At 61.9% G+C, this 23,165-nt stretch overlaps 2 protein-coding genes across 7 annotated transcripts; both read right to left on the reverse strand.

The window, feature by feature from the left end:
• Positions 1 to 120: 120 nt before the first annotated feature.
• AATK (apoptosis associated tyrosine kinase) lies at positions 121 to 18,102 on the reverse strand. Of its 6 annotated transcripts, none has more exons than XM_015879982.2 (14): positions 17,906 to 18,102; positions 10,098 to 10,231; positions 9,242 to 9,383; positions 8,280 to 8,359; positions 8,003 to 8,121; positions 7,521 to 7,608; positions 7,263 to 7,396; positions 6,528 to 6,612; positions 5,932 to 6,053; positions 5,681 to 5,830; positions 2,565 to 5,586; positions 2,317 to 2,473; positions 2,010 to 2,231; positions 121 to 1,900 (listed from the first exon to the last, which is right to left on the reverse strand). In XM_015879982.2, the coding sequence occupies exons 1-14, from the start codon at positions 17,991 to 17,993 to the stop codon at positions 1,872 to 1,874; spliced, it is 4,572 nt and encodes a 1,523-aa protein (XP_015735468.1). In that variant the 5' UTR covers positions 17,994 to 18,102; the 3' UTR covers positions 121 to 1,871. The 6 variants fall into 6 exon arrangements, with proteins under 6 accessions (XP_015735468.1, XP_015735467.1, XP_015735471.1 ...); XM_015879981.2 differs by having other exon boundaries at positions 5,932 to 6,071; XM_015879985.2 differs by lacking the exon at positions 17,906 to 18,102 and adding an exon at positions 17,530 to 17,673 and having other exon boundaries at positions 5,932 to 6,071.
• A 1,969-nt stretch (positions 18,103 to 20,071) lies between these two features.
• Positions 20,072 to 22,864, reverse strand: LOC107322294 (alpha-N-acetylgalactosaminide alpha-2,6-sialyltransferase 2-like). The gene is made up of 9 exons (XM_015880195.2): positions 22,385 to 22,864; positions 21,898 to 22,033; positions 21,622 to 21,787; positions 21,336 to 21,501; positions 21,128 to 21,266; positions 20,942 to 21,045; positions 20,779 to 20,862; positions 20,593 to 20,692; positions 20,072 to 20,432 (listed from the first exon to the last, which is right to left on the reverse strand). Exons 1-9 carry the CDS (start codon positions 22,531 to 22,533, stop codon positions 20,253 to 20,255), a joined length of 1,224 nt encoding a protein of 407 aa, XP_015735681.1. The 5' UTR covers positions 22,534 to 22,864; the 3' UTR covers positions 20,072 to 20,252.
• Positions 22,865 to 23,165: the final 301 nt, after the last annotated feature.

Consider the following 23,165-nt stretch of genomic DNA (forward strand, 5'->3'; position numbering starts at 1 on the left):
GTTGGTGGAGCCCCCGTAGCGGCGATGGAGCTGAGCTCTTCTATGCAATACTGGTTCCAAATCAGAGCAGCCCCCACGGCCGGGGCTGTGGCAGGGAATGATGTGGGCAGGAAACAGGAGTAGGATATTTTAAAAACTTTATTATCGGCCCGATGATGTCTGACACACATGCTGGGAGCTGTATGGAAATCAGCACTGATAAAAAATACAGCAGTAATGACCCGTATCGATAAAATATACAATGTCAGAGGAGCTCTTCTATTAAAAAGAAACAAAAATCATCATCATCATCATATCTGGTGGACGCAGCTGTGCTCTCGTGCTGCCCTCCAGAGGTGGCTGCCTCTGCTATAGACCAAACCCTGGGCTGGGGGGCTCCAGCAGCCCCTGCAGGGATAGGGGGGTCAGGAGCCCCTACTGCAATGCAAAGCGCCTGGGGTGGGGGTGGGAGCTGAAATCATACACTTTGATCAAGCAGGAATTGGGCTCAGAATGTCAGGAAGGGTGTATGGTGCAAAGAGGGGAAGAAGAGCCCCCCTCTCGCTCCCCCCCTTCCCTTGGGGCTGAGGCTGGGGGTACTGCTTATTCCCTTTAAGGGGGTGGTACCCCCTCCAACAGCTTTCTTCTCAAATGCCATGGCCCAGCTGCAGGCTGGCAGGGCAGGCAATGGGATCCAAAGAACATCCCCACCACCCCCAGCAGCAGCCCCATCCCATGGGCACACAGCCCCATGGTTGTACATCTATGTGTGTGTGTGTGTGTGTGTGTGTGTGTGTGTGTGTGTGTGTGTGTGTGTCTATTTGTGTACCCCGGCCCCCCCGGGAGCCAGCCCAGGCTGCAGGACACGGGGCTGTGATGGTGGGTTGGGGGGGGGTATTCCTCACCTCAGGGTTTGGTCTATCAGCCCCCAAGGACACAGCCCTGATCTCAAGGTTCCCATAGGCTCCGTTTAGTCCCACAGCCTCCTGGGAGCTGGAATTGCACAATTATCCTTAAGCCTTAAACGAATTAAAAAACAAAACAACAGCAACAGAAAGAAAACAAATAAACAGCGAGACCCCCCAAACCCTCCCTCCAACCCCCCCCCCAAATGCCTCCACAAACTCTTTACATCTCTTTGGCAACAATAACTTAAAACCGCGGCAACGTGAGTTCTGTCAACAGCAAGTTTTGGCTTTGTGGGGTTGGGTTTTTTTAGGTTTTTTTTTTTTGTTGTTTTGTTCATTTTTTTAAATCTTTAAATACAAAAATAGTCAGGTCAGCTCCCCCCCCCCAAAAAAATAGCTTCAGGGAGGTGGGGAACCCCCCAACCTTCAGGGTCCCCCTGCAGGGCTGGGACTGCTCCCCAAAGGGCTTGGCAAAAAGCAGGGGGCAGCCCTCCATCCCCCCACCCCAGGCCCCCTCAGCAGCAGAGAGGCAGTGCCAGCCCTAGGTGGTGGGACAAGGTGAGGGGCATCAAGGTGAAGGTGGGGACAAAGAGCGCCTCGGGGAGCACACGTGGGGAGAAAGCCAATGTGGGGTGGGGGGCATCGATGAGGGGGGACTGAGCAAATGTTAGCAAGGTCAGGGCACTACCCTTTATAATGCTATAATTTTATATATATATATATGTCTATATATATATATATATTTATATATGTCTATTTATACACACGCAGCCATCCACTCGCAAACGCACTGCTGGCACCCACCGCCTCACCCTGGGCTGTGCCCGGCTCCAACCAGCAGCACCCAAACTCCTTCCAACCACATCTGCCCACAAAACAGAGCACGGTGCCTGGAGCCCACACCAGACTCTGGCAGCCCCTGTCCTCTGTGACCACTGGCCAGTGCCAGTGCTGAGGGTGCAGGCAGGTGATGCTCATGCTGGCTCATTCCCGGTCACCGTCTTCGCTGCTGCCTGGAAGGGAGCAGAGAAATGGTGTGAGAAGGGAATAAAGTCACCTGGAGGTGCTGGTGCCTGTGGGAGCACTGGGTGGGGAGACAGGGGGGTCTGGTTGAGGTCTCACCTCCTACAGAGTCCATGTCCGAGTCGGAGACGTGGGTGATGGAGAACCGGGACACCGGGGCAGGTGAGACTGTGAAGCGGGAGAACTGGAGGGGCAGAACCTGTTTTGGGGCCGGTACCAGCGTGGGCACGGCTGGGTCAGGCTCTGCAGGTGTCAGCGAGGACATCAGGGATGGCTTCACCGGCATGAGCGGAAAGTCATCGTCCCACTCGAAGCCTCCACCTGTAACACAGAGTGAAGGGCTGGGGGCTGAGTCCTTCATTAGGGTCACCCCATCGCCACCCCCTGACCCCCACAGCCCCCTTACTCTCTTCCGAGGCGTTGCCATCTGAGGAGTCGTCTGATGCACTCAGCCTCTCTGTGGGGCTGGCAGGGCTGGTGGGGCTGCTGCTGGCTGGGGGCTGCGCCGAGGGCTCGGGGGCATCAGGGAAGCTCTGCTCACCCAGCTCCCGCGTGGGGCTTTCCTGCACAAAGGAGACACCATGGGAGATGATGCCATTATTGGAGACTGTGCCCACCACTGCCTGCCCACCTCTCCTTGCTGGGGCCGCTCACCTGGTCAAAGAGGTAGATGGTGACATCGTCGTAGAAGGACACAGCCTTCTTCTTGCGCTCCAGGTCCTCGCAGAAGGACTCAGAGAGCAGGCTGGGCATCTTCAGCAGGCTGCGCAGGTTCCTGCCACTGTGGCTCTCAGCCACCACAATGGGGACGGCCGCCGGCTCCTCCTCGCTCTCCTCACTCTGCTCCTGGATGTTGTAGCAGCGCAGCTCCTCATCCGACTCATCACTGTCCTCTGTGTCCTCCTCCTCCTCCTCGGGCTCCTCTCGGTGCTCAGGGGTGGATGGGAGCAGGGAGATACCCATTGGTGTCCCATCCCCTGATGGCAGCGTGCTGGGACCCCCCGGAGCATCCCCTCCAGGTGTGATGCCCACCCTGGTGCCCTCTGGGGACAGCCCCGCTGCCCCAAGCCCTGGCATAGGGAGCACAGTCTGTTTACCCTCAGCCACATCTTCTCCCAGCCCAGGGATGCTCTCAGCCTCACAGGTCCCTTTGCCCGGCCCTAGCTCCTCACCATCTGGCACTGGGGACAAGGAGAAAGTCTTGGTTGGCACAGAGCCCCCCAACACATCACCATCGGGGCATGGGGAGCTGCCTGGTGCTGGGTGCTCAGTGCCATGCTCCCGCACTGTAGGACCACCAGCCTCTGCTCCCCGCCAGTCCCCCACAGCGGCCCCCGTGTCCAACATTTCGGTTGCCAGCACTGTGCTGGGGGCTGCTATGGGGCTGCCAGGTGCTCCTGGGGGGTGCAGCGTGTCCTCCCCCAGCTCAGGGGCTTGCGCAGTGTCCTGTGTGTGAGGCTGGGGTCCCTCCTTCTCCGCCTCTGGGGTCTCAGAGCCATCGCTGTCCTCCTCATCCTTGGGGCCACGCTCAGCCTCGGTGTCGTAGTCAGAGAAGTAGGCAGAGTCACGGTAGGGGTTCTTCTCGGAGAGGCCGTGCAGCTCAGCACTGAAGGATGCTGAGAGCCGCGTTTCAGGGGCTGTGCTGTCCCCATCCCCTCCTGGCAGCCCCGGGGGTGGCTTCCCCATCTGGCCAAAGGCCTCGGGCTCACGGGGCTCGTGGGGCTCCTTGAGGACAAACTCAGGGGACTCATTGTTCTCCGTGTCGTAGCCGCTGTCCACAGCCTTGGGCTGCCCAGCAGGCGTGAAGGCGGTGGGGCTGAACACCTCACAGGAGCTGGTGGTGGAGGGGATGTCCAGAGACTCCAGGGAGTCCGGTGTCCCCACCTGCTTCTGCAAGGACTTGAATGCTGGTGCCATGTCCGCCCGCTCCATGTAGTCCCCAGAGAAGTCGGTGAAGACTCCCGAAGTCAGCTCTGCCGTGTCCTCATCGCTGCCATCGTCGCCACCAGGGAAGCTGCTGCTGGAGAAGGTTTTGTCTGGGGTGCGTTCTGCGTCGCTGGTGGGGCACGCGCTGCTCTCAGCAGCTGCGTCTGCAGACACCGATGCCTCGGGGCCCTCCAGCACAGACTGGGCACCGCCTATGCCAGACTCCCCGGTGGGAGCAGGGTTTGGCACGGTGGTGCCGGCCATGGGGATGGTCTCCCCAGAGCCTGTCCCAGCTGCGTCGTGGGGCACAGGGCTGCAGGGAGGGCTGCTCTGCTCCATGCCCTCAGCCAGACGGGCATCCTGCGGGCACAGCTGTGCTCCGGCTTCCAGGGCCGCGTCGGGGCCGCCAGCCAGCGCTGCTGCCTGCGAGCGGCCGGAGGTTGATGAGTCACGGCTCTGCCAGGCCTGGCTATGCAGGGAGGGTGAGAGGCACTGGGAGGAGCCGGGGGGCTGGGGCTGCTCCTGCCGTGGGCGGCGGAAATCGATGCCTGGAGGGGACCCCCCGAGTTGGGGCTGGGTGCGCGGCGGCACAGTGCCCAATGGCTTGGCCATCAGCCCACGGAAGGTGATCATGCGGCGGTAGCACCAGCTGTCGGCAGGCTCACGGGCAGCTGGGCTGCCACTGCCAATGTTGTTGTTGGAGGAGCTGTTGGAGGCCCATTGCTGCTGCTGGGGGGCTGCTGGGAGGGGAGCCCCAGGGGGGCTGTCGTCACCCAGCTCCAGTGCCACACAGTCCGGATGGGTTTCACCCTGTGCTGGTGGCTGCCTGTAGTGCTGGGGGCTGTAGGTGCAGTTCAATGAAGGCGAGACGCCCAGTGGGTCGGCAAAGACGCTGTGCTGGAAGCTGGGCACAGGCCAGTCCTTGTCACTGGGCTCAGCGTGCTCCTCGTCCAGCAGGAACCGCTCGGGGCCAGGAGATGGCACATAGCCGTGCTGCTCCTGCCCCGTGTAGGGGTAGTACTCGGCACACTCCCACGAGCCCTCACCCGCCGGCACGTGGCCCAGCAGTGGCTCCATGCTCAGTGACGCCGTGGGGCTGCTGTCCGAGTCATCCCGTGCACCTTGGGTTCTCCAGCAGGACGCAGAGCCACGCTCACCCTCAGGGCTGTAGGAGCACATGGCGTAGTCCATCTCAGCGCTGCCCTCGGCCGGGCCCTCGATGCGGATGTAGTACTCACTGCCAAGCGAGGGGCTGTGTGCGCCCAGGATGGGCACCATGCTGGGTGGTGGAAGGCTGGGGCAGCCGGACTGCTTGCATTCATAGCAGGAGGGTGAGACCCCCAGGCTCAGGTGCCCCGCGGATGTCGCTGGGTAATAGAGTTCATGGTAACGTGCAGCACTGCTGGGGCTGAGGGAGCCCAGGGGTGCCTGGAAGTGCTCGGTCTTGGTGTGCTCCCACTTGTACTCAAAGTTGAGGCCGTGGCTGGTCTCCATCACGGTGAGGATGTCGTCCCCGTCCGAGGGGAAGCCGTCAGCTGAGAAGTGCTCCAGTAGAGGGAAGGAGGACAGCTCAGTGCCGTGGTGGCTGCCACTGGCACCGCCGTTGGGTTTCATGGAGTTCCAGCGCTTCTCGAACTCCTCCTCCGCCTCCGTTGCACCCTTGGCACAGAGGTAGGAGAGCAGCAGATGCACCTCCTCAGCTGTTGGGCGCTGCTCAGGCTGCAGCCAGCAGAACTGCATCACTTCATACCTGGTGGCGACAAGGAGCAGGGCTCAGCACCGTGCCCACTCCTATGCCAGAGCAGTGGCTGTGCACCCGCAGGGGGATGGGGAGAGTTCCTCACCAGCGCTCCGCCAGCGACAACTTCAGCTGGGGCTTGGGCAGCTTCAGCTGCTGCTCCTTGATGGCGTAGGCAAGCACCTGCCGGTCGGAGTAGTGGTCGTAGGGCTGACTGCCCAGCTCAAACAGCTCCCAGATGGTGACACCCAGCGACCTGCAGGAGTGGCGTGATACTGGGGGCACAGAGAGACCCCCAGCCCGCAACCGGCTGGCATCCAGACACCACACACCCTCCATGACCCCCACCCTGCTCACCAGACGTTGCTGGCCTTGGTCTGGTCCACAACAAGCAGGTTGCCATGCACCTCGTCGATGAGCTCGGGCGCAATCCAGCGCAGCGGCACCCACAGCTGGTCGGCCGTCACAAAGTAGTCGTCCTGCCAAGTATGCAGGGTCAGTACGAGAAGAGAACGTCAAAACAACACGTAAAGGACAGGGCACACCACCACCTGCTGCCACCATGCTCCCCAGCCCCACTGCACCGCCACCCCACGGCCCCAGCCCCATCGTGCTGCTCCTCCAGGCTCACACCTCCTCCCAGTACCCACTCAGTGCTCTAGAAAAGCCCATGGGGAAGGGAAGGGAAGGGAAGGGAAGGGAAGGGAAGGGAAGGGAAGGGAAGGGAAGGGAAGGGAAGGAAAGGAAGGAAGGGAAGGGGGAAGGGAAGGGGAAGGGAAGGGAAAGGGGGGAAGGGAAGGGAAGGGAAGGGAAAGAGGGGGGTGTTTGGGGGTGTGTGTGTACAGAGAGCTACAGGCAAAGCCATAAGCATGCACAGAACACCCCTGAGCCCCCCCCCACCCCAACTCAGGGGGTCCCAAGCACAACCCCCTCCTCACCCTAACCAGCCTTACTTTGTACTTGCAGTGTGAGAGCCCGTAGTCCCCAATCTTGACGGTCAGGTCAGCGGTGAGTAGGCAGTTCCGCAGGGCCAGGTCGCTGCCAAGCAAACCCCAGTGCTGTCACTACCCCATGGGGGGCACAAGGCACCCAGGGCCCGGGAACTGCACTTGGGCAGCCCCAGCAGCACTGCTGCCAGTGCAGGGAGTGGAAGGGTTGTGTGACAGCAGAACGCTGGGTGTGCCGATCAGCAGCCACCCAATGCACAGCAGGAATTCCTGCACAGCGTTCCAGCTGCGCCTCTGTCCATCCGTCCATCCGTCACGCGCTGAGCCAAGCGGAAAGCAGGTTTCCCCAGCAACGTGAGCCCTGGCACTTCTTAGCCATGAAGGCAGGCTCCCATAGCCCCGGAGGGGTGCACACAGATGGGCTGCACATCAGGACAGTGTGGATGCATGTGGGGACAACCCTGGGTGCACCAAGGATGCCCAAGGGAAACCCCTCTCCAGCACTGCCCTCCCCCCACCTTCCTCCCACTGCAATGCTTCCAAGCAGCCAAGCTGGGAAGGTCCGGTGGCCCCGATGCAGCGCTCCCCTTCCTCAACAAAATCACTGATGCTGGAGTCTCTGTGTGCAACTCACTCAGCACCAGGATATTGTTGGGCAGGAGGAGCAAGGTGGGGCGGGTACAGCCTGGGGGTTGCTTAGCACATGCCCCCCTTCCCCCCCACCGCACCGCCCAGCCCTACCTGTGGATGTAGTTGTTCCTGTGCAGGTGCAGCACACCGCAGGCCACCTCACACGCCATCCTCTGCAGAGTGAGTGGGTCTGGGGCCATGGAGTCAGCCCCCCGGCAGCTCCTCAGGTATCCCTTCAAGTCACCCTGCAGGACAGTAGCACTGTGACCACAGTCCCCTCTCACACCCAGCATGTCCCAGGGCCAAAATGCAGTAAGCATGGCACAGCAGTGCCACGTACCACCCCACAACACCGGCTATGGCACTCACCAGCGGGCAGAACTCCATCACCAGCAGGTAAGGGGTGACCTCGGCGCACTGGGCCAGGCACTGCAGCAGGTTGGTGTGCTGGAGGGCCCTGCAGGGCAGAGTGAGGGGCATGCTGGCACCATGGGGGGAGCATCCCTGGTGCCTCCTCCACAGCGCGGGGGCAGCTGGGAATGGCTGTAAGCGGGTACCAGCACGTCCCAGCACCCCAGTGTACACCACAAAGGGACATTTGTCTGGCTCTCATGGGGCATGGAGCAGCTCTGTGCCTCCCCCCACCATACTCATGACCTCACTGCAGCCCAGGCCGGACACCAGCAGCGTCCTGCAGGCAGCAAGCCCCAAAACAGAGCTGAGCTGCAGCCCAGAGAGCTCAGCCAAATGTGGCACAGAGGGGCCAGCCCACAGCATGGGGACAGGCTCCATCCGCAAGCACCCCCCCCTCCCAGCAGCTTGTCTCAGCTCAGGAGCACCCCTGGCCCTACCTGTAGGGCTGTGCTTCCTCCAGGAACTGCATCTGGTCCTGCACGCTGGCGCTGGCCTTCAGCTCCTTCACCACCACCTGCGTGCTGCTGATGCCCGAGTTCACCTCCCCCAGGAACACCTGGGGGCAAGGGACAGGCATGTCCCCATCTATCCATCCTCACTGCACCTTGCTCCCAGTGAGGGACACAGTGTCCCCTGCAACCCACATCCCCACAGGGAGCAGATCCTGCACGCACCCTGCCCCAGTATCCCAAAACCCCAATGCCCTGTGCTCACCTTGCCAAACCATCCATGCCCAATCTCCTTCAGGTACAGCAGGCTCTGCCTCCCAAGGTCTGCGGACTTGAGGAGCTGCACTGTAACAGAGCACATCCAGCTGCCTGTGCGCTCATGTGCCCACCCATAGCCCCAACCCACCCGAGTTACCCGCCGATTCCAGCCGAGCCCTGGGGTCCTTCCTGCTGTGCCACCCCACGCCGTCCTGGGATGTTCTGTCAGCAGTGGGGGGGCCATCCCCACACACCCTGCATCCTTCCCACCCAGCATCCTGGTGCGGCCGTGCCGGTGTGGGGACATGGGGTGTCCCCAAGCACAGCGGTGGGGAGCTGCTTCTCCTCCCCAGGGATGGGGAGAGCAGAATGGAGCTGAGCTGGAGCTCTGGCATTTAGCCACACACCCAGCCCCCTCCCAGCACAGGTCCTGCCCCCCGTGCACCCATGCCAAGGGTGCAGCAATGGGGCCATTGTTGGGCTGCATCACGCCGCCCCAGCCCTGCCACACTGCTGCTATTCTCTGAGCTGGGGAGAGCAACAATGGGAGCGAGGGGGCTGTGGCACAGCAGCCCCCCCCAGATTCCTCTCCCACTCGCTGCCTTGTTTACGCAGGGCTGGGGCTGGTGGGTGCCATGGGAAAGAGCACCCTATGGTGTGGTTCAGTGGGCATGGTGGGGATGGGCTGACAGTTAGACATGATCTTAATGCTCTCCTCCAGCCTCAGCGATTCCATGTCCCAGCACATGGCAGCAGGGATGCACACTGCTCCCCTTGGTGCCACGCAAGGCAACAAACCACCCTCGTGCAGAAGGACAGGGCTGCTCAAGGGACCTCATCCTCCTGCTGCCCCATCGGAAGCTGTTTCAGCTATGCCAAGCACAGGGCTGTGATCACCCCTCCTGGCTCCACCCCACCCCAGGGTGCACGGGGACCCCACAGTGCCCATCCCCTCCCCATGCAGCTTACCTGAGCGCCCCGGCTGCTTGGCCATGGGCAGGGACACCTCGGTGAGGGGCAGGACGTACACCTCGGGGCCATGCTGCGGGGCGGGCGAGCCCTGGGCCGAGAACTCCGTCACGTAGTCGTCCCCGTCGGTGTTCTCAAACTCCTGTGCCGGGGCGGAGGGGAGCGCACGGCGGGGGGGACACACAAGGAGCAAAGACAACTGACCCTGCGGGCTCCCTGCAGCCCGCCCCGCAGCACAGCCACCCGCACCCCATAGCGCATCACCGAGCCCCTCTGGCAGTGCCCCCCAGCCCCATACCTGGCACTGATGCCGCACCAGCCCCCGGCTCTTGAAAGCCGCCTGTGCGAGCAGGTACGTGATGGTGAGCATGGTGCTGCCCCGCCGCAGCCGCCGCTCATGGTGCTGTGCGCGACCCCGCGGGCACTGCCAGCACCGGGCTGCGGCTCCACGGCCCTATATAGCTGCCGCGGGGGCACGACAGGGCTCATTGTTCCCCTGCTCGAGGTGCTCCGGTGTGGGACGGTTATACAACGACCCGGCGTGTCCCCTCTGCCTGACCCCTCCCCGTCGCGGGCGCCTCGAGCCTCCACAAAAATCCCAGCAATTAGGGAAAACTGTTTCTCGGCACATTCTGTGCCTGTGAGGTCACGGTGCCTCCCACCTCGGGGGCGTGAGGGTGGGACCGCCGCTGCCCTTAACCGTGCCGTGGCCTGGCCCCGGGGTGATGCGTGGGGCTGAGCCCCCACCCAAGAGACAGCGCACTGAGCAACAGGCACATCCTATGCAGTCATATGGCACGGGGAGACATCAGTGGGGGCTGCAGCCCCCTGCCCACAATAGGTACCCAGCCCTCACCTTGAAGCCGATATCTCCCTTCTTGCAGCACAGGCAGGCCAACATGAGGAAGATGAAGGTGAAAAGCCCGGAGAAGGAAACAGCCACGACAGCCAGCGAGGAGGACCAGGAGAGCTCACTAAGGGGGGTGCCGTCTGTGGGGACATAGGGGTGCAGGGTAAGGGACAGCACTGCGGGGTGCTGCACGCAGGGGCTTTGCTCACATGGTGCCCCCACTGTGCTCTATCACCACCGGACACACCGTATCCCCAAACCTCACCCCACATCCCACATGGCTCATGGACATGGATGCTGCCAGCACAGCAACGTGCATCTCCACCCCATATCCCCGCACCCACCACCCCACAGGGCCATCCCACACCACATCCCCTCAGTGCGAGCCCCCATCACAGGCAGCAGCTGCTACATTACTATTCCACCCAGAGCCTCCTCAAACAACCAGTGCGTTGTGGTGCAAGGAAGCAGGACGGCCACAGTGGTGCCACAAGAGGGGACAGCAGCACACAGACCCCCGGCCCATAGTGAGCCCCCACACAGCACAGAGCTGCACCCAGAGCCACCACATTGTGCCTTCCCCATTGCAGCAAGGGATTGGGGCACAGTGCCATCACCCACGCACCCCCTTCCCAAAGCACCACCACCATGCACCACCATGGGGGCTGCACCATCACCAGCCCTAAACCTCTCCCACCCCAGGTGCCAGTGTGCAACACCACACCAAGCACCGTGCAGTCAGCTCTGCCCCCACTCCATCATGTCCTTGAGGAGGGCACCTGAAGGACAGGAGGGCTGGGGATCCCTGTTTGGGGGCACAGGGCACCGTGGGCTCTGCACCGCACGGAACACGGCGGCTGCTGGTGGTGCAGCAGCTCCAGAGCCATCTTCTGAGGCTCAGCGATGCGCAGCCGAACCGGGGAGGAGCCGGGGGTGGCATTCTTGCTGCTTGCAGCCGGTTTCCATGGTGAACACACTTTGTACAGCGAATGTCACCATTTTCCTTGGATAGTGGGACAGCAAGAGAGAAAATGACTCACTGCAAAGAGCCTTTTGAATGCCGATGGGAGCAGAGCGTGGCGACAGAAGCCGTTCCAGCAGGGACTGTCAGCTGAGCCGCCCAAGGCCGCGGCGCAGGAAATGGAGCTTTTTGGATGAACCCATTTCCAAAACAACGTGTTTTGTCTCAGTTTCCCCACCTGCAGCACCGCTGGTGCAAGGAGGGGTGTCCCCACCCTTTGAGGGCTCCGTGCAGCTCTTTCGGCATCACTGTGACACCCCCAACCCCCATCACTGGACCCCCCAGCAGCTCCCAGTGCTGCCCCCACAACAAACTGCTCTCACCACGGGGTCACACTGAGCATGGCCAGCTCGGTGCATCCCAAAACAGGAGCTGCTGCACCAGCCCCAGAACCAGGGGAGCAGTGATGCTCCAGCACTGCCTGCAAGCCAGGCAACACCGCGCTCCATCCCCATGCCGTGGGGCAAGGGTGGCGTTCAGCAGAGCCCCAGCGTGGCACCTGACTCCACAAGCGAGATCAGAACGGTAAAGCAGAGAGCACGGAGATGCTGAGCACATCACAGGTCCACGCTGCCCACACCCCACACCCTGTTGCACCGCTCACCCAGCTCAGGAACGCACCCCCTAAAATCTTGTTCCTAAAAGGCACCCAAGAAAGGCTACAACCCCACAGCCCCGCAGCCAGGGATGGGCTCAGCCCTTCCCGGCTCCTTTGCTGACTCACGTTTGCTGAGTGCCTGCAGCCTCTCCTCCAGCCATCACCAGCCGCTGGGATGTGCCACGGCTGCCGCTCGCTCTGCCCGGCAGCAACGGTCAAGGAACGGGGCTGACCAAGGAGCTGGGCTGACGTGTGCGGAAGGGGAGAGCCCGGGGCTCCCCGCAGGGCTCCGCATGGCCAAATGGGTTGGCAGGAGCCAGGTCCTGCCCACTTGCTTGGTCACACACCCGAGACCACCCCCCCAGCCCCTTGCTGCGGGTCCTGGTGCAACCTGCCCAACTGTGCCTCAGTTTCCCCACCTTACAGCCATGGACCTGGTGGGTGCAGGACCACGGGCCCTATCCCTACAGGATGGAGGGAGTCTCACTGTGCCCAGACCTCCAGTTGACCTGGGGTCCCTATTCAGCTATGTGCAGAGGAGTGGGACAAAGCGGGGAGCTCTCCCACCCTCTGGCATTGCCCCCAGTGAGGATGGCGATGGGAGGGCAGCTGGGAGAGGACGGGCTCAGGGAGGGCATAGGGTTGGGTTTGGGCATGATACAAAGCTGGGTTTGGGCACGGTGTGGGGCTGAGTCTGGGCACGATGCAAAGCTGGGTCTGAGCACAGTGTGGGGCTGGGTGTGGGTTCAGGCAGGGCGCAGGGGTTTGGTTTGGGCAGGGTGCAGGGCTGGGTTTGGGAAGGGTGCCCGGTGCAGGGTTCAGAGCTGGGTGTGGGTTTGGGCAGGGTGCAGGGCTGGGTTTGGGTAGCGTGAAGGTCTGGGACAGGACTGGGGCAGGGTGCACTCACACAGGACCCAGCACCGCATCCCACCCTGGGCTCAGCACTCTCAGCCGCTCTCCCAGCACAAGCACAGCCCTGCTAATATTATAAATCCCCATCGAGATGAAGGGCCTGAATCCACGGGCAGCTTCCAGGAAAGCAATTTTACACCTCAAAGGATGAGTGCACTGCTCACCCATACGCAGCCAGGCAGCAAGAAACCATCCGCTGCCATTTAGCACGAAAACACCAGGCTGCTCCACACAACTCCAGAGGGAAACTGAGGCACAGCCAGCACCACATAGAGCAGCGTGGTGGGCAGGGAGCAGCCAGATATGGGTAACTTTCCCTTTCCTTTCCTGAGAAAATAATATGTATTTTTAAAGCATTCAAAGCAAGGTTGAATTCCCTTGAAATCCAGCAAACTCACAGCCACAGCTGCAGCCAAATCCCAGCAATGGAGTGCAGCTCCCTGTGCCATGGGGCGGTGAATTGGTGCACGTGTGGCCTGCAGGGAGGAGAGCGTGGGTTGGTGCCCTATGATGGGAGGGAGGGATGCTGTGGCTTCTATGGCTGGTGCTATGGGCACAGTACCAAGACATGGCACCACGGGTATGGCACCATGAACACGGCACCATGGGCACGATGCCTTGGACATGGCACCATGGGCACTATGGAAACAGCACTGGCAAAGCACTGCAGAGCCAGTAAGGTCAGAAAACACCACTGAGATCACCAAATCCAACCATCAGCTCCTCACCACTGTGCACACTAACCCACGTCACTCAGCGCCGTGAGCTCAGCCCCATGGGCACAGCAACACGGGCACGGCCAGAACAAGGCTCCCAGCAGCCGGCGAAGCAGCATTTACGTAACGGTGGGAGAGAAGCCGCGTGGAGCAGGGCAGCCTATTTTTATCAGAAACGTTCAGCGACGTTATGAAACAAGAAGCCTCGGCTCCAAAAACAAGCGGCGAGAGAGGAAAGCACCGAGTGCAGCCCCACGCACCTCAAAGCGGAGCCACACCGGGCAGCCCCCATGTCCCAGGATGCTGACAGCTGCAGCAAACAGGAGGGTCCCTGCACACCCCCTTCCTGCTGCTCTCTGCAGCCGCCCTAAAGCTCCATTGCTGCGGGGCACCCGGCCTTGGGAGCTCCCCTTTGCTTGCCCCAGTTTTAGAGAGCTGGGTGCCCACCACAGTCCCTTTGCACATTCTGAACAGCCCCGTGCCAAGCTGGGCAAGGCAAACAGAGGGGAAAAGACCCTGAGAATTAGAGGGGAGAGGATTTTAGGAGGCTGTTATGGTGCCGGCAATGGGGCTGCCCATCCATCCCCCAAGTGTGCAGCACCCCCATCTCGTGCCCACCCTTTGAGACCTCGGGGTCTTCCTGAAGCTGCTGCCCTGAAAGCATCCCCACAGCCCTCCTGAGGGATGTCACCCCCCGGTGGCAGTACCACACCTTGCTCTGCCCTGCATCACAGCATGGTGGCATCAGGGCTGCTTTAAGCAGGATTGCCTGGCACTGACCAGGGGTGTGCAGCCCACCCTTGGCAAGCACCCAGCCCCACACCTCAGAGTCCCCCCCATGCCCCCCAACAGCCCAGCCATGCTGCATCCTGCAGAGAGCTGCCCCACTTACAGCGTGTGCCACGCCGGAGCTTCCCTTTGCACCAGCATTAAAACAACAGTGGTAGCATTGGCGTCAGCAGCAATGGCACAGCTAAAGGGGAAGGGACGGGAAACAGGGCCTCCAGCCACCGCCGCTCACTCCCCTTGTCCCAGGGACAGTCACTTGCAGGAAATCCTGAACCTGCTGCTGCTTCCTCCAGTGGCCAACCCCTCCCCGTGCTGCCCAACACAGCCCTGTCCTCTCAGCCAGCCCCAGCACCCTGTGCCCCCAGCCCATCCCCTCCATGGGGCTGCCCTACATGGATTGTGCCCCTCGTGGTCCCAACTTACAGTAGGGAAGGGGACTGGCATGGGCTGAACAGGAGCTGCTCAAGCCTTCAAGGCAATCATTTATACTAGTCACGGCCCAGGAGGTGGGACCAACATCCTCTGGCCGTGGGCAGGATCACAGGACCAACCTGGGGAGCACCCACAGGGGACCCCAGCCTGATCCAAGGTCCAGCTCCTGTCCCTCCCTGATGCTCAGCCTCCATGCTCTCCCCAGAGAGCAGAGATGGAATGTAGCATGGCTGGGACCCCCCACCTGATGGCCATGGCTCCTGGGCTTGTGGCACACTGCTGGAGCTGCATGGGGTAACATCACAGGATGAGCATCACCCAGTACCCGCTGCAATCCAACACAGGAGAAACCAACTTAGTGGGGATTTCCAACTGAGAAACACTGGGAGATGACGGCCTGTGCTCCAACAGCCCATGGGACAGGGAGGACCCAGCAATGGGCAGCTCCTGGCTGGGCACAGTCCTGTGCCCATGGGACGGCTGTGGCACTGCTCTCCAATGCAGATACCAGCACTGCCCCACATCCCAGAGTGAGGGCAGGAGCTGTGGGGCACCCCCCATCCCAGGAGCAGGCAGAGCTGGGCAGGGAGCCCATGAGTCACCGCCCCACCTCTCCCGAGAGATCTGAGCCCTTTCAACCCTGGCATATTAATTTCTCCTAATTGGCTTTGACAGGGATCCGTATCGCCATCCAAAACGCAATCACCCGTGTGTGCAGGGAGGGGGAGCGAGGAGAAGGAAGGAGGGGAGAAGGGGAGCAGGCAGGCACCCCCGGGGGAGCAGTGCTGGTGCTGATCCCATCCTCCTGCAGCGGGGCCCAGCTGCCCTGCTGCGCTGCAGAGCTGCGCCAACGCCACCAGCAGCAGCAGCCCAGCTGCAAGCCCCCCCACCCCCACAGCACCCCCATGGGACCCCAGACCCCACACCCGGACAGACAGATGGGCCCCGTGTTGACACCAGCCACGCGCCAGCAGCTCCATGTAGGATCTGTGTGGTGTGTGTGATGCAGCTTCCCACACACTGCTGGGTGTTACGCTTCCCCCACTACAGCCACCCCCATCCCATATTCCTCACTCCCTGCCCCAAATCTGACCTTTGCGCCCACCCTGCTACCCTCACCCCATGGGTTCCTAGTGCCAGAGGTGGGTCCAGCCCCTCTGTCACTGTTCCCCACACCAATCCCCCTGCCAGGGCTGCCCAGCAATGCACAGAGATTGGGGCAACGGGACGCAGCATGTGCCAGCTGGACCCATAACCACAGTGCTGTGGAGAGGTCCCATCACTGCCCCACAGCCAGCTCCCAGGAATGGCCATACAGGTGGATACAGCCAAGGGACAGTGATGGCATGGACAGCACTAAGGGGCACGGAGCACCCTCAGCTCAGTCCCACTGCTGCCCAAAGCTGCAGCTCCACAGCAGCACCCTGCTGCCCCCCAACGTGCCCAGCAGAGCCCCGCTGCCTGCACCATCTCCGTCATTCAAAAGCCGTCACTGTGCTGCTCAGAAAGAAAAGGGGAAGGAGAAATACGGGCAAGGGAAGAGAGGACGTTTCTCACGGTTTCAAAACGCGCTCTGCAGACTGAGATGGGGAAATCCAGGCTGGGAGCCACGGCAGCACAGACCCCGACCACAGCCAGAGGGGACACATCCTCACATCATCAGGGCTGTGAGCACCACTGGCCCCAAAGCCAACAACTGTGCAATGGGACACGGCGAGGCCTTGGAGGCAGCGGGGCTGCGGAGATGCCCTTCCTTACAGCACAGCCTGGCTCCGGCCATGAGAACCCCCAGGCCTGGAAACCCAGAGAGGAAGGGACCTGGACCCCCCACCCCACTGAGCTGCCACAGCAGGGACATGATGGCAGCAGCCCTGCACCCAGCACAGCCTGCCATGAGCTCACCTCACACAGGGACCACCAACCTCACCAAAAACACAAGCTGAGCGTGGAGAAGGGTCAGCTCCTCCACCTCCAGCATCCCCGCGGTTCCTCCAGCTCTGTGTCCCCGGCAAACAACCGAGAAATGGGGCTGGCACGGGAGGTGCCGAGCAGATGGAAGGTGCTGCCAACCGTACGGGATCAACAAGCCCATGAAACAGAGAATACATTTCCCCCTCCCATATAATTTCTTTCCCTGACGGTAACCGTGGGTGTCAGCAGCAGCAGAGCCCGGATTGGGGAGCGCGGCAGCATGGCGATCGGCAGCGATGGCCAAACCTTCCTGCAGAAGGATGCTGAGAGCAACCGAGCCCTGCAAATCCCCAGGTTGACGGGATTAACATGAGCAAATTGGGCGCTCGGAGAAAACCCGGAGAGAAATGATACCGAAAGGCTGAGAGTGGTAAACACGGCTCCATTCCCAGCGCTGCCGCATTTAAGATGCAAATAAAGAGGTTTCCTTCCTAACGCCGATCAATACCGAGCAGGCTGCGAACCAACAGAGCTCCGAGCGGGTAAATCCCGGCCGGCCCGAATTTATAGAGCCGGCTCCATCAAACGGAGCGTTGTCACCGGCACAGAGGAGAAGGGACACGGGATGTGACAGTGCACAGAGCCACGCAGCGACCGCGTCCCGCATCAGTGACAAAGGGACGGTGCCAACGCGCTGCCACCCCGAAGGATGCTCCGCCGTGGGTCACCGACCCCACCATCAGCGCCCGGGGACTCGCGTGTTACACACACACACACACACGCGTGTCATCCCCGTGACACACGCAGCCCACGCCGAGGCCGGAGCTGCCGGTTCCCCCTTCTCTCCCCGTCCAGCTGGAACGTGCTTCAAACGGCCCCAAAATCCAACACAAAAGCCGACGCCGCTCCGCTCCCGTTCACGGCCGCAACCGAAACCGTGGCACCGCGCTTACATAACGGCAGCCCCGCACACCCCCGGTACCCCCCGGCCCCGCTCCGCCGCGGAGGCCCCGGGCAGCGTCCGTTCCCTTCTCCCCCCCCCCCCGGCTCGGTTCTCACCGCCTCTGCCGACATTATATTTCAATGAGACAAACAAATGCCCCCGGAGGCGGCGAGGCTCCGCGATTCCTCAGCGGGGAACAAACCGGTTCCCGATGCGGAGCGGCTCCCGCAGCGCACGGTGACATTTGGAGCCGTTCACCGAACCGGAGGAGGTGCGGGGCTGCGAGAACGGAGCTGCAGAGGAAACGGAGAACCGGGGGGAGGGAGGGGAAGGGAGGGCGAGGAGGGATGCGGGGACCGCTAACAGGGGTCGGAGAAGTGGGAAGGGAAAAGCGGAGCCGCTCGCAGGGGGATGCGGAGGGGATGCGGCGGTGCGGGGCGGTGCGGAGCGAGGCTCCCGGTATCTCCGGGCCCGAGGGGCTGCGGCACTCACCGGGATCGAAGTGGGAGCTGAAGGCGAGGCTGGGGCTGAGGAAGGCGGCCGACATGGCAGCGGCGGCGGCGGCTGCGAGGCGGCCCATGGTGCGGACGGAGCCTCACGGCCGCCGGCTGCCGCTGGCCCCGAGCTGGGCACGGCGGCGGCAGCGGCGGCGGCTCCTCCTCCATGGCGGCCGCCGCGGCCCCGCGCCCCGTGCCCCGGGGAGGGGCTGCGCCGCCGCCGAGCGGGATGGGGAGGGGAAGACAAGGGAGGGGGCGGCAGGTGGCGGCCCACGGTCCGCAGCGCTGGGATCGCAGCTCCGCCGCCCCCGCGCGGCCCCGACGGGAGATACCCCCGGCTCGTCCCCGGGGAGGGGGGTCCCCACGGGGCAGACCCCACCCCACGGTCGGTAAAGGCAGCGTCGGCCCCGAGGAGCTGTGATAGTGATGTACCGCCTGAGGGGAGTGGGATGGGGCGCGATGTGATAACATGGGACACCATCCCCCTGCATCCCCTATGTCCGCCCCAGCACCACCCCCAGGACCCGAGACCCCAACCCCTGGCAAGGGAGCAGCACCCCACGTATCCCCATTCAGTGGGGGACCCTTCAAGCTGGGAGTATTGCACAGCACAGCTCAGCCTCGTGAGCTCAACACCGCAGCCCACGCATGTAGGTCTGCACCCCCCAGACATGGAGCCCTGCAGGGGCACCCAGTCAGCAGCCCCCCATGAGCCCCCACCCAGCTGGGTGCAGGGACCCACGACAGATGTCCCTTTGGGTCTGTGCTGGCCCAGGGGGCAACGCTCTGCAGGGAGCAGGAAGCGCAGCCTCCAATCCAGGGCTCAGTGCCGGTTTTAAAATCTAAAGCCAAATTTTGCATACAACAATTAATTTTTTACAAGACTTGAAGCTTGCAAAGAACACCACGCCGCACATGTCACGTTGCCGCAAATAGATACAGGGCTGGAAAAACTGCAGACTTCAGAGGGAATAAACATTCCTCCATCATTGGGAGCCAGCTCGCTCCTTCATGCTCCTAGCAGGGTCACTGCCTCTCAATATGAGCTCACCCATGGCACCCCCAGTGCCCCCCAGCCATGTGCAGGCCATGTCCCAATGATCTGGCTCAGCACAGCCTGGAGACACCTACATGCCCCCTGTGCACCCTGCTGGGATGGAGCTTTGGGATGGGGATGCTGTGGGGTGGGGAGGTGACGGAGGGCAGTGGGTGCTATGGGGAGGTGGTAGCCTTGTTGTGGGGCTGTTCCCATAAACCTGCTCCATGTGCCGCTGAGCTGGCACAGCTGAGTCACCACGAGGCAGAATGTACCCATGGGTGGGCAGGCAGCTCACAGCGGGCACCCACAGCCCATCCTAATGGAGCCTTCCCATTGTGGGGTGGCTTTGGTGAGTGGATGGGGTTGAAATAACCCAGCTGTGGTGTTGGGTGCCCGGCATGGGATGGGAACTGGGATCACCCCCTCCAGCCCCCCGGCCGCTTTGTCTGGGGCTGCAGCTAATCCCTGCTGGGCAGACACCAGCTTGAGCCACAATCTCTGCACAGCGGCTGCCAAAAGCACCCGGCCCTCCTGACCTCCTTCCCACTGAGCAGCTCGGCCCGCTCGCGGGCTCCACTGATCCTGGCTAATCCACGACGGGAGGAAGGCTCCTTAATTGGGGAGCTTGGCACAGCCGGCGAGTGGCACAGCCGCTGCTCTGCTCTGTCTGCCTGCAGGGATGGAGCAGGGTTGTGGCACGCAGGCAGCTGCCCTGGGCCTGGGGACCCTGGGTGCCGTGCAGCAGCAGGGCTCGGGCAGCCATCCGGTGTAAATCTGCAGCCCCAGTTATGCAACGCCGCTGGTTTATTCATGCCTGAACTGGGCACTGGCCTAGAAACAGCTCTGTGATGTTGGGAAGGGACAGGGATGGGGGCTGAGCCCCCCAGGAGGGCAAAAGGAGTGATGGGCATAAAGGGCATCAGGGGACCCTCCCAGCCACGGGATGGGGGTTGTGGACAGGGGCTGCCACCCCAGGGCTACTGCAACAAACAGAGGGTGCTATGAATCCCTGCCCAGGGCAGAGGCATCACAGAGCCCCCCAGATGGGCAGGAGGCAGCCCCAGCAGGAGATACCACCATACAACCACACTAAGGATTCATTGCACACACAGCAGCCCCCCGTGAAGTCGCAGCACCAGATACTCCCTGATTCAGTTCCTGTTTCTCCCACACTCAATTTCACGTCATTAATTCATTTTACCCCACAGCAGAGCTGTGCAGGGCCTGGCAAAACTCATCATACACTGTGCTCGAGTCCCAGCCCGGCTCCTCACTCACAGGTCCCAGCAACACACCCAGCCCATCAGATCCCCTCTGAGCCGGTGTAGAGCCACAGAATCCCACTGCGCTGCAGTCGCTGCCACAGCTGCATCTCCATTCTCAGGTCGTGGTTGATGAAGAACTGCACCTCCTTGTGCCCATGGTCAAAGTAATGATCTGAGTACGCCCGGTAGCCCGGTGTCACGAACCCAAAGGCGCTCACCTACAAGACACAGGGCTGAGCCCACTGCCCTGGTGTGGGGCAGTGCTGTGGGAGCAGCTCTACAAGCAGTGACTGGGGCAGAGAGGTGAATTGTGGAGGGTGATGCAGGTGAAGGGCTGCAGGAGCACCCAGGGCAGAGCTGTGGACATGGGGTGCCCACCTGGTCACAGGTGTGGATAGCGGTCAGCAGCATCACAGCACCAGTGGAGGGTCGGTACAGCTGCCAGAATGGGGTGGCCAGGATGTGGGAATGGAGGAACCTGTAGGGAGCAAACGGGAGCCTGAGAGACCTACAGCAGTAGGATGGGAAGGGGGAACACCCCCCACCCCCCTGGGGGCTTCTTACCGGTTCCTGAGGTAGCGGATGAAATCCGGGTGCAGCATCCTAAACTTCTCCACCTGCAAGTCCTCCCCAAAGAACTCCTGGGGGCTGAGGGGAATGTGGGCAGCTGCTGGGAGCTGTGGGGCACAGGGATGTGCCTGTGTCCCCCCCCAACATGAGCACTTACTGAACCCCCTCATCTTGGCCACTGTCCACAGGCTGCTGGCTCAGGGCTGCCCGCAGCAGCAGGTAGTCACGGTCGTGGTCTGGGAGGAAGATGTAGCACGTCTCCTGCAGCAAAGGACACAGCAAGGATCAGGAGATGACAACGATGCCCACAGCTCCCCTGTCCCCATGCCCCACTATCCCCCACCGGTGTTTGGGGTGGGTGCTGGAAGCCGTTGGCGGCGTAGCTGCGCAGCGCGTTCATCATGGTGTTGGTGGAGAAGACATAGAAGGACGTCCTGCTGCCAACATCGCGCTCAAAGCCCTCCGTGATGGCCCCATTCACCCTGCAAAGGGACACGTGGGGAGGTGGTGGTGGTTCCCCCCCAGCTGCACCCCAGCCTCTGTGCCCTCACCTGAACACATAGTCGTGAGCATCGATGGTGGTGCCCATTCCGGAGCCATGGAGGATGCCCCCATTGCCCACCACGGCACAGCGGGTGCAGCGTGTGGCCAGAGGGTGGATGTCAAAGAGCACTGAACTGCTTGAGGTGTTGAGGAGGGACAGGGATGACTTCAGCACTGCGGGCGGCACAAGGGGGGGGTCCCCCATTCAGCACTTTCTCCTCCCACTCTATGGGTTGCGGTGCTGTTTTCCATCATCCCCCTCCCGATGCACAGGGATCCCCCACCCACACACACCATCCCAGCTGATGTCCTTCCAGCCGTGAGCCCCCCCGTATCGGTGCAGCCGCTGATACTCATCTTCCCGTGCGTGCCGTGCCCACTGCAGCACCGGGATGGTGGGCAGGAAAGCGGCCCCAAACTCAGTGGCCCCAATCCTCTTCCTGATGCTGCTGGGACAGCCCTAGAAGCACAGGGGACTAGTGAGTGCATGGCACGGCACCTTCATGGTGTCCTGCACCTGGGGACACGATACCTGTGTGTCCCTACCCCAGCCCCGTGGCACCACTATACCGAGCTGCTGTAGGTCTCATCCTGCCCATATGTGTCCCCAAGGTCTGGTGACATTCTGGAGCCAGGGGGTGGCCGTGCTGCCCGTGTCACCCGCTCTGGGGCTGCTGTGGTTGTGGCTCTGTGGTGGACAGGAGTCCTGGGCAAGGAGAGAGAAGGCTGGGAGGGATGCAGGGGGGTTCTATCCCATTCCCAGCCCTGTTGCAGAAGGCACAGAAGAGGCTCAGGACAGGCACAGGTGGTGCTGCTGTGGCTCTGCCTGCACCCATCTGGTGCCATCCCCACAAAGCAGAAATGAGCTGGGCTTGGAACCACCCCGTTGGACCCCAGGCCAGGAACCGGAGCTGCTCTGAGCACAGCACATGCAGGGAGGACAGGCACAGGCGGGTTTGGGGTTAATCATTCCCCAGGGCAAAATGGCTCTGGAGCAAAACACCACCATGGCATGACCAGGGGGCCACAGCATTCCCACCCCACCGCCCCACTGTACCTTGAGAGCTGGAGCCACAGGCTGTGCTGTGTGGGCAGCAGCAACAGCAGCACGGCGAGCAGGGTGAGGGTCAGCCCGGTGCCACGGGCACAGCGCCCCGAGCACGGCGTGAGGGCTGGGGGGCAGCAGCCTCCTGGGGGTCTTCTCATGGTGGATGCTTGTAGGGAGGGATGGGAGCCTCAGCCTTGGTGCAGGGCTCAAGGTGGGAAACTCTCCTGTCCTCTCCCTTGCCTTCCTCCTGCTGACCGTGGGACTCCGTGGCCGCTGTGCCCGTGTGACAAAGTACAGCTGGAGCAGGGACAGCCAGTGTCCAGCCCTGGACAGCACGGTGAGAATGGGACAGAGCCCAGCACAGGGCACAGTGCGGAGCAGCATGGGAGGAAGCTGCACAGAAGGGTGGAAGGAGGAAACAGAGCTCAGGAAGCGGTTGTTAGTAAAGCAAGAACAGTAAAGGCAGATGGGTGCATGTCTGTCACCCAGCACTGCAGGGATGGACGCAGGGACCCTCAGGGCTGTGCTTATAGATACACTGTGGTCACATACAGAGCTTGGCAGCTCAGTTCATTGCTACCTTCACCTCTTCCAGCTACACGGAATTGCCGGCTATTAGCACAGCTTAGTGACACAGAACTAACCATTAGCACAGCTTTAGAATCCCTGGGCTTTCCAGCCCCCTCCGCTGATCAGGCTGAACTGATCAGCACACGGTGCAGCAATTGCACTTTCAATGCAGATTTCTGATGATGAATCACTCGATCTTTGGAGGATGCAGGCAGCAGAA

Source organism: Coturnix japonica, chromosome 18 (genome assembly GCF_001577835.2).
Source record: "Coturnix japonica isolate 7356 chromosome 18, Coturnix japonica 2.1, whole genome shotgun sequence".
NCBI classification, from domain to species: Eukaryota; Metazoa; Chordata; class Aves; order Galliformes; family Phasianidae; genus Coturnix; species Coturnix japonica.

What these genes read in the sequence shown, in the direction of transcription:
- AATK (XM_015879981.2), bottom strand. Translation starts at nt 17,993, where the DNA reads ATGGGCCGCCTCGCAGCCGCCGCCGCCGCTGCCATGTCGGCCGCCTTC. An exon ending in GGCATGGATGGTTTGGCAAG is followed by an intron (nt 8,122 to 8,279) that starts GTGAGCACAGGG and finishes CCTTGCCCCCAG; the next exon opens with GTGTTCCTGGGGGAGGTGAA. An exon ending in ACCAAGGCCAGCAACGTCTG is followed by an intron (nt 5,831 to 5,931) that starts GTGAGCAGGGTG and finishes CCACTCCTGCAG; the next exon opens with GTCGCTGGGTGTCACCATCT.
- LOC107322294 (XM_015880195.2), bottom strand. Translation starts at nt 22,533, where the DNA reads ATGAGAAGACCCCCAGGAGGCTGCTGCCCCCCAGCCCTCACGCCGTGC. An exon ending in GAAGGACATCAGCTGGGATG is followed by an intron (nt 21,502 to 21,621) that starts GTGTGTGTGGGT and finishes TGCCGCCCGCAG; the next exon opens with TGCTGAAGTCATCCCTGTCC. An exon ending in AGCACCCACCCCAAACACCG is followed by an intron (nt 21,046 to 21,127) that starts GTGGGGGATAGT and finishes CCTTTGCTGCAG; the next exon opens with GAGACGTGCTACATCTTCCT.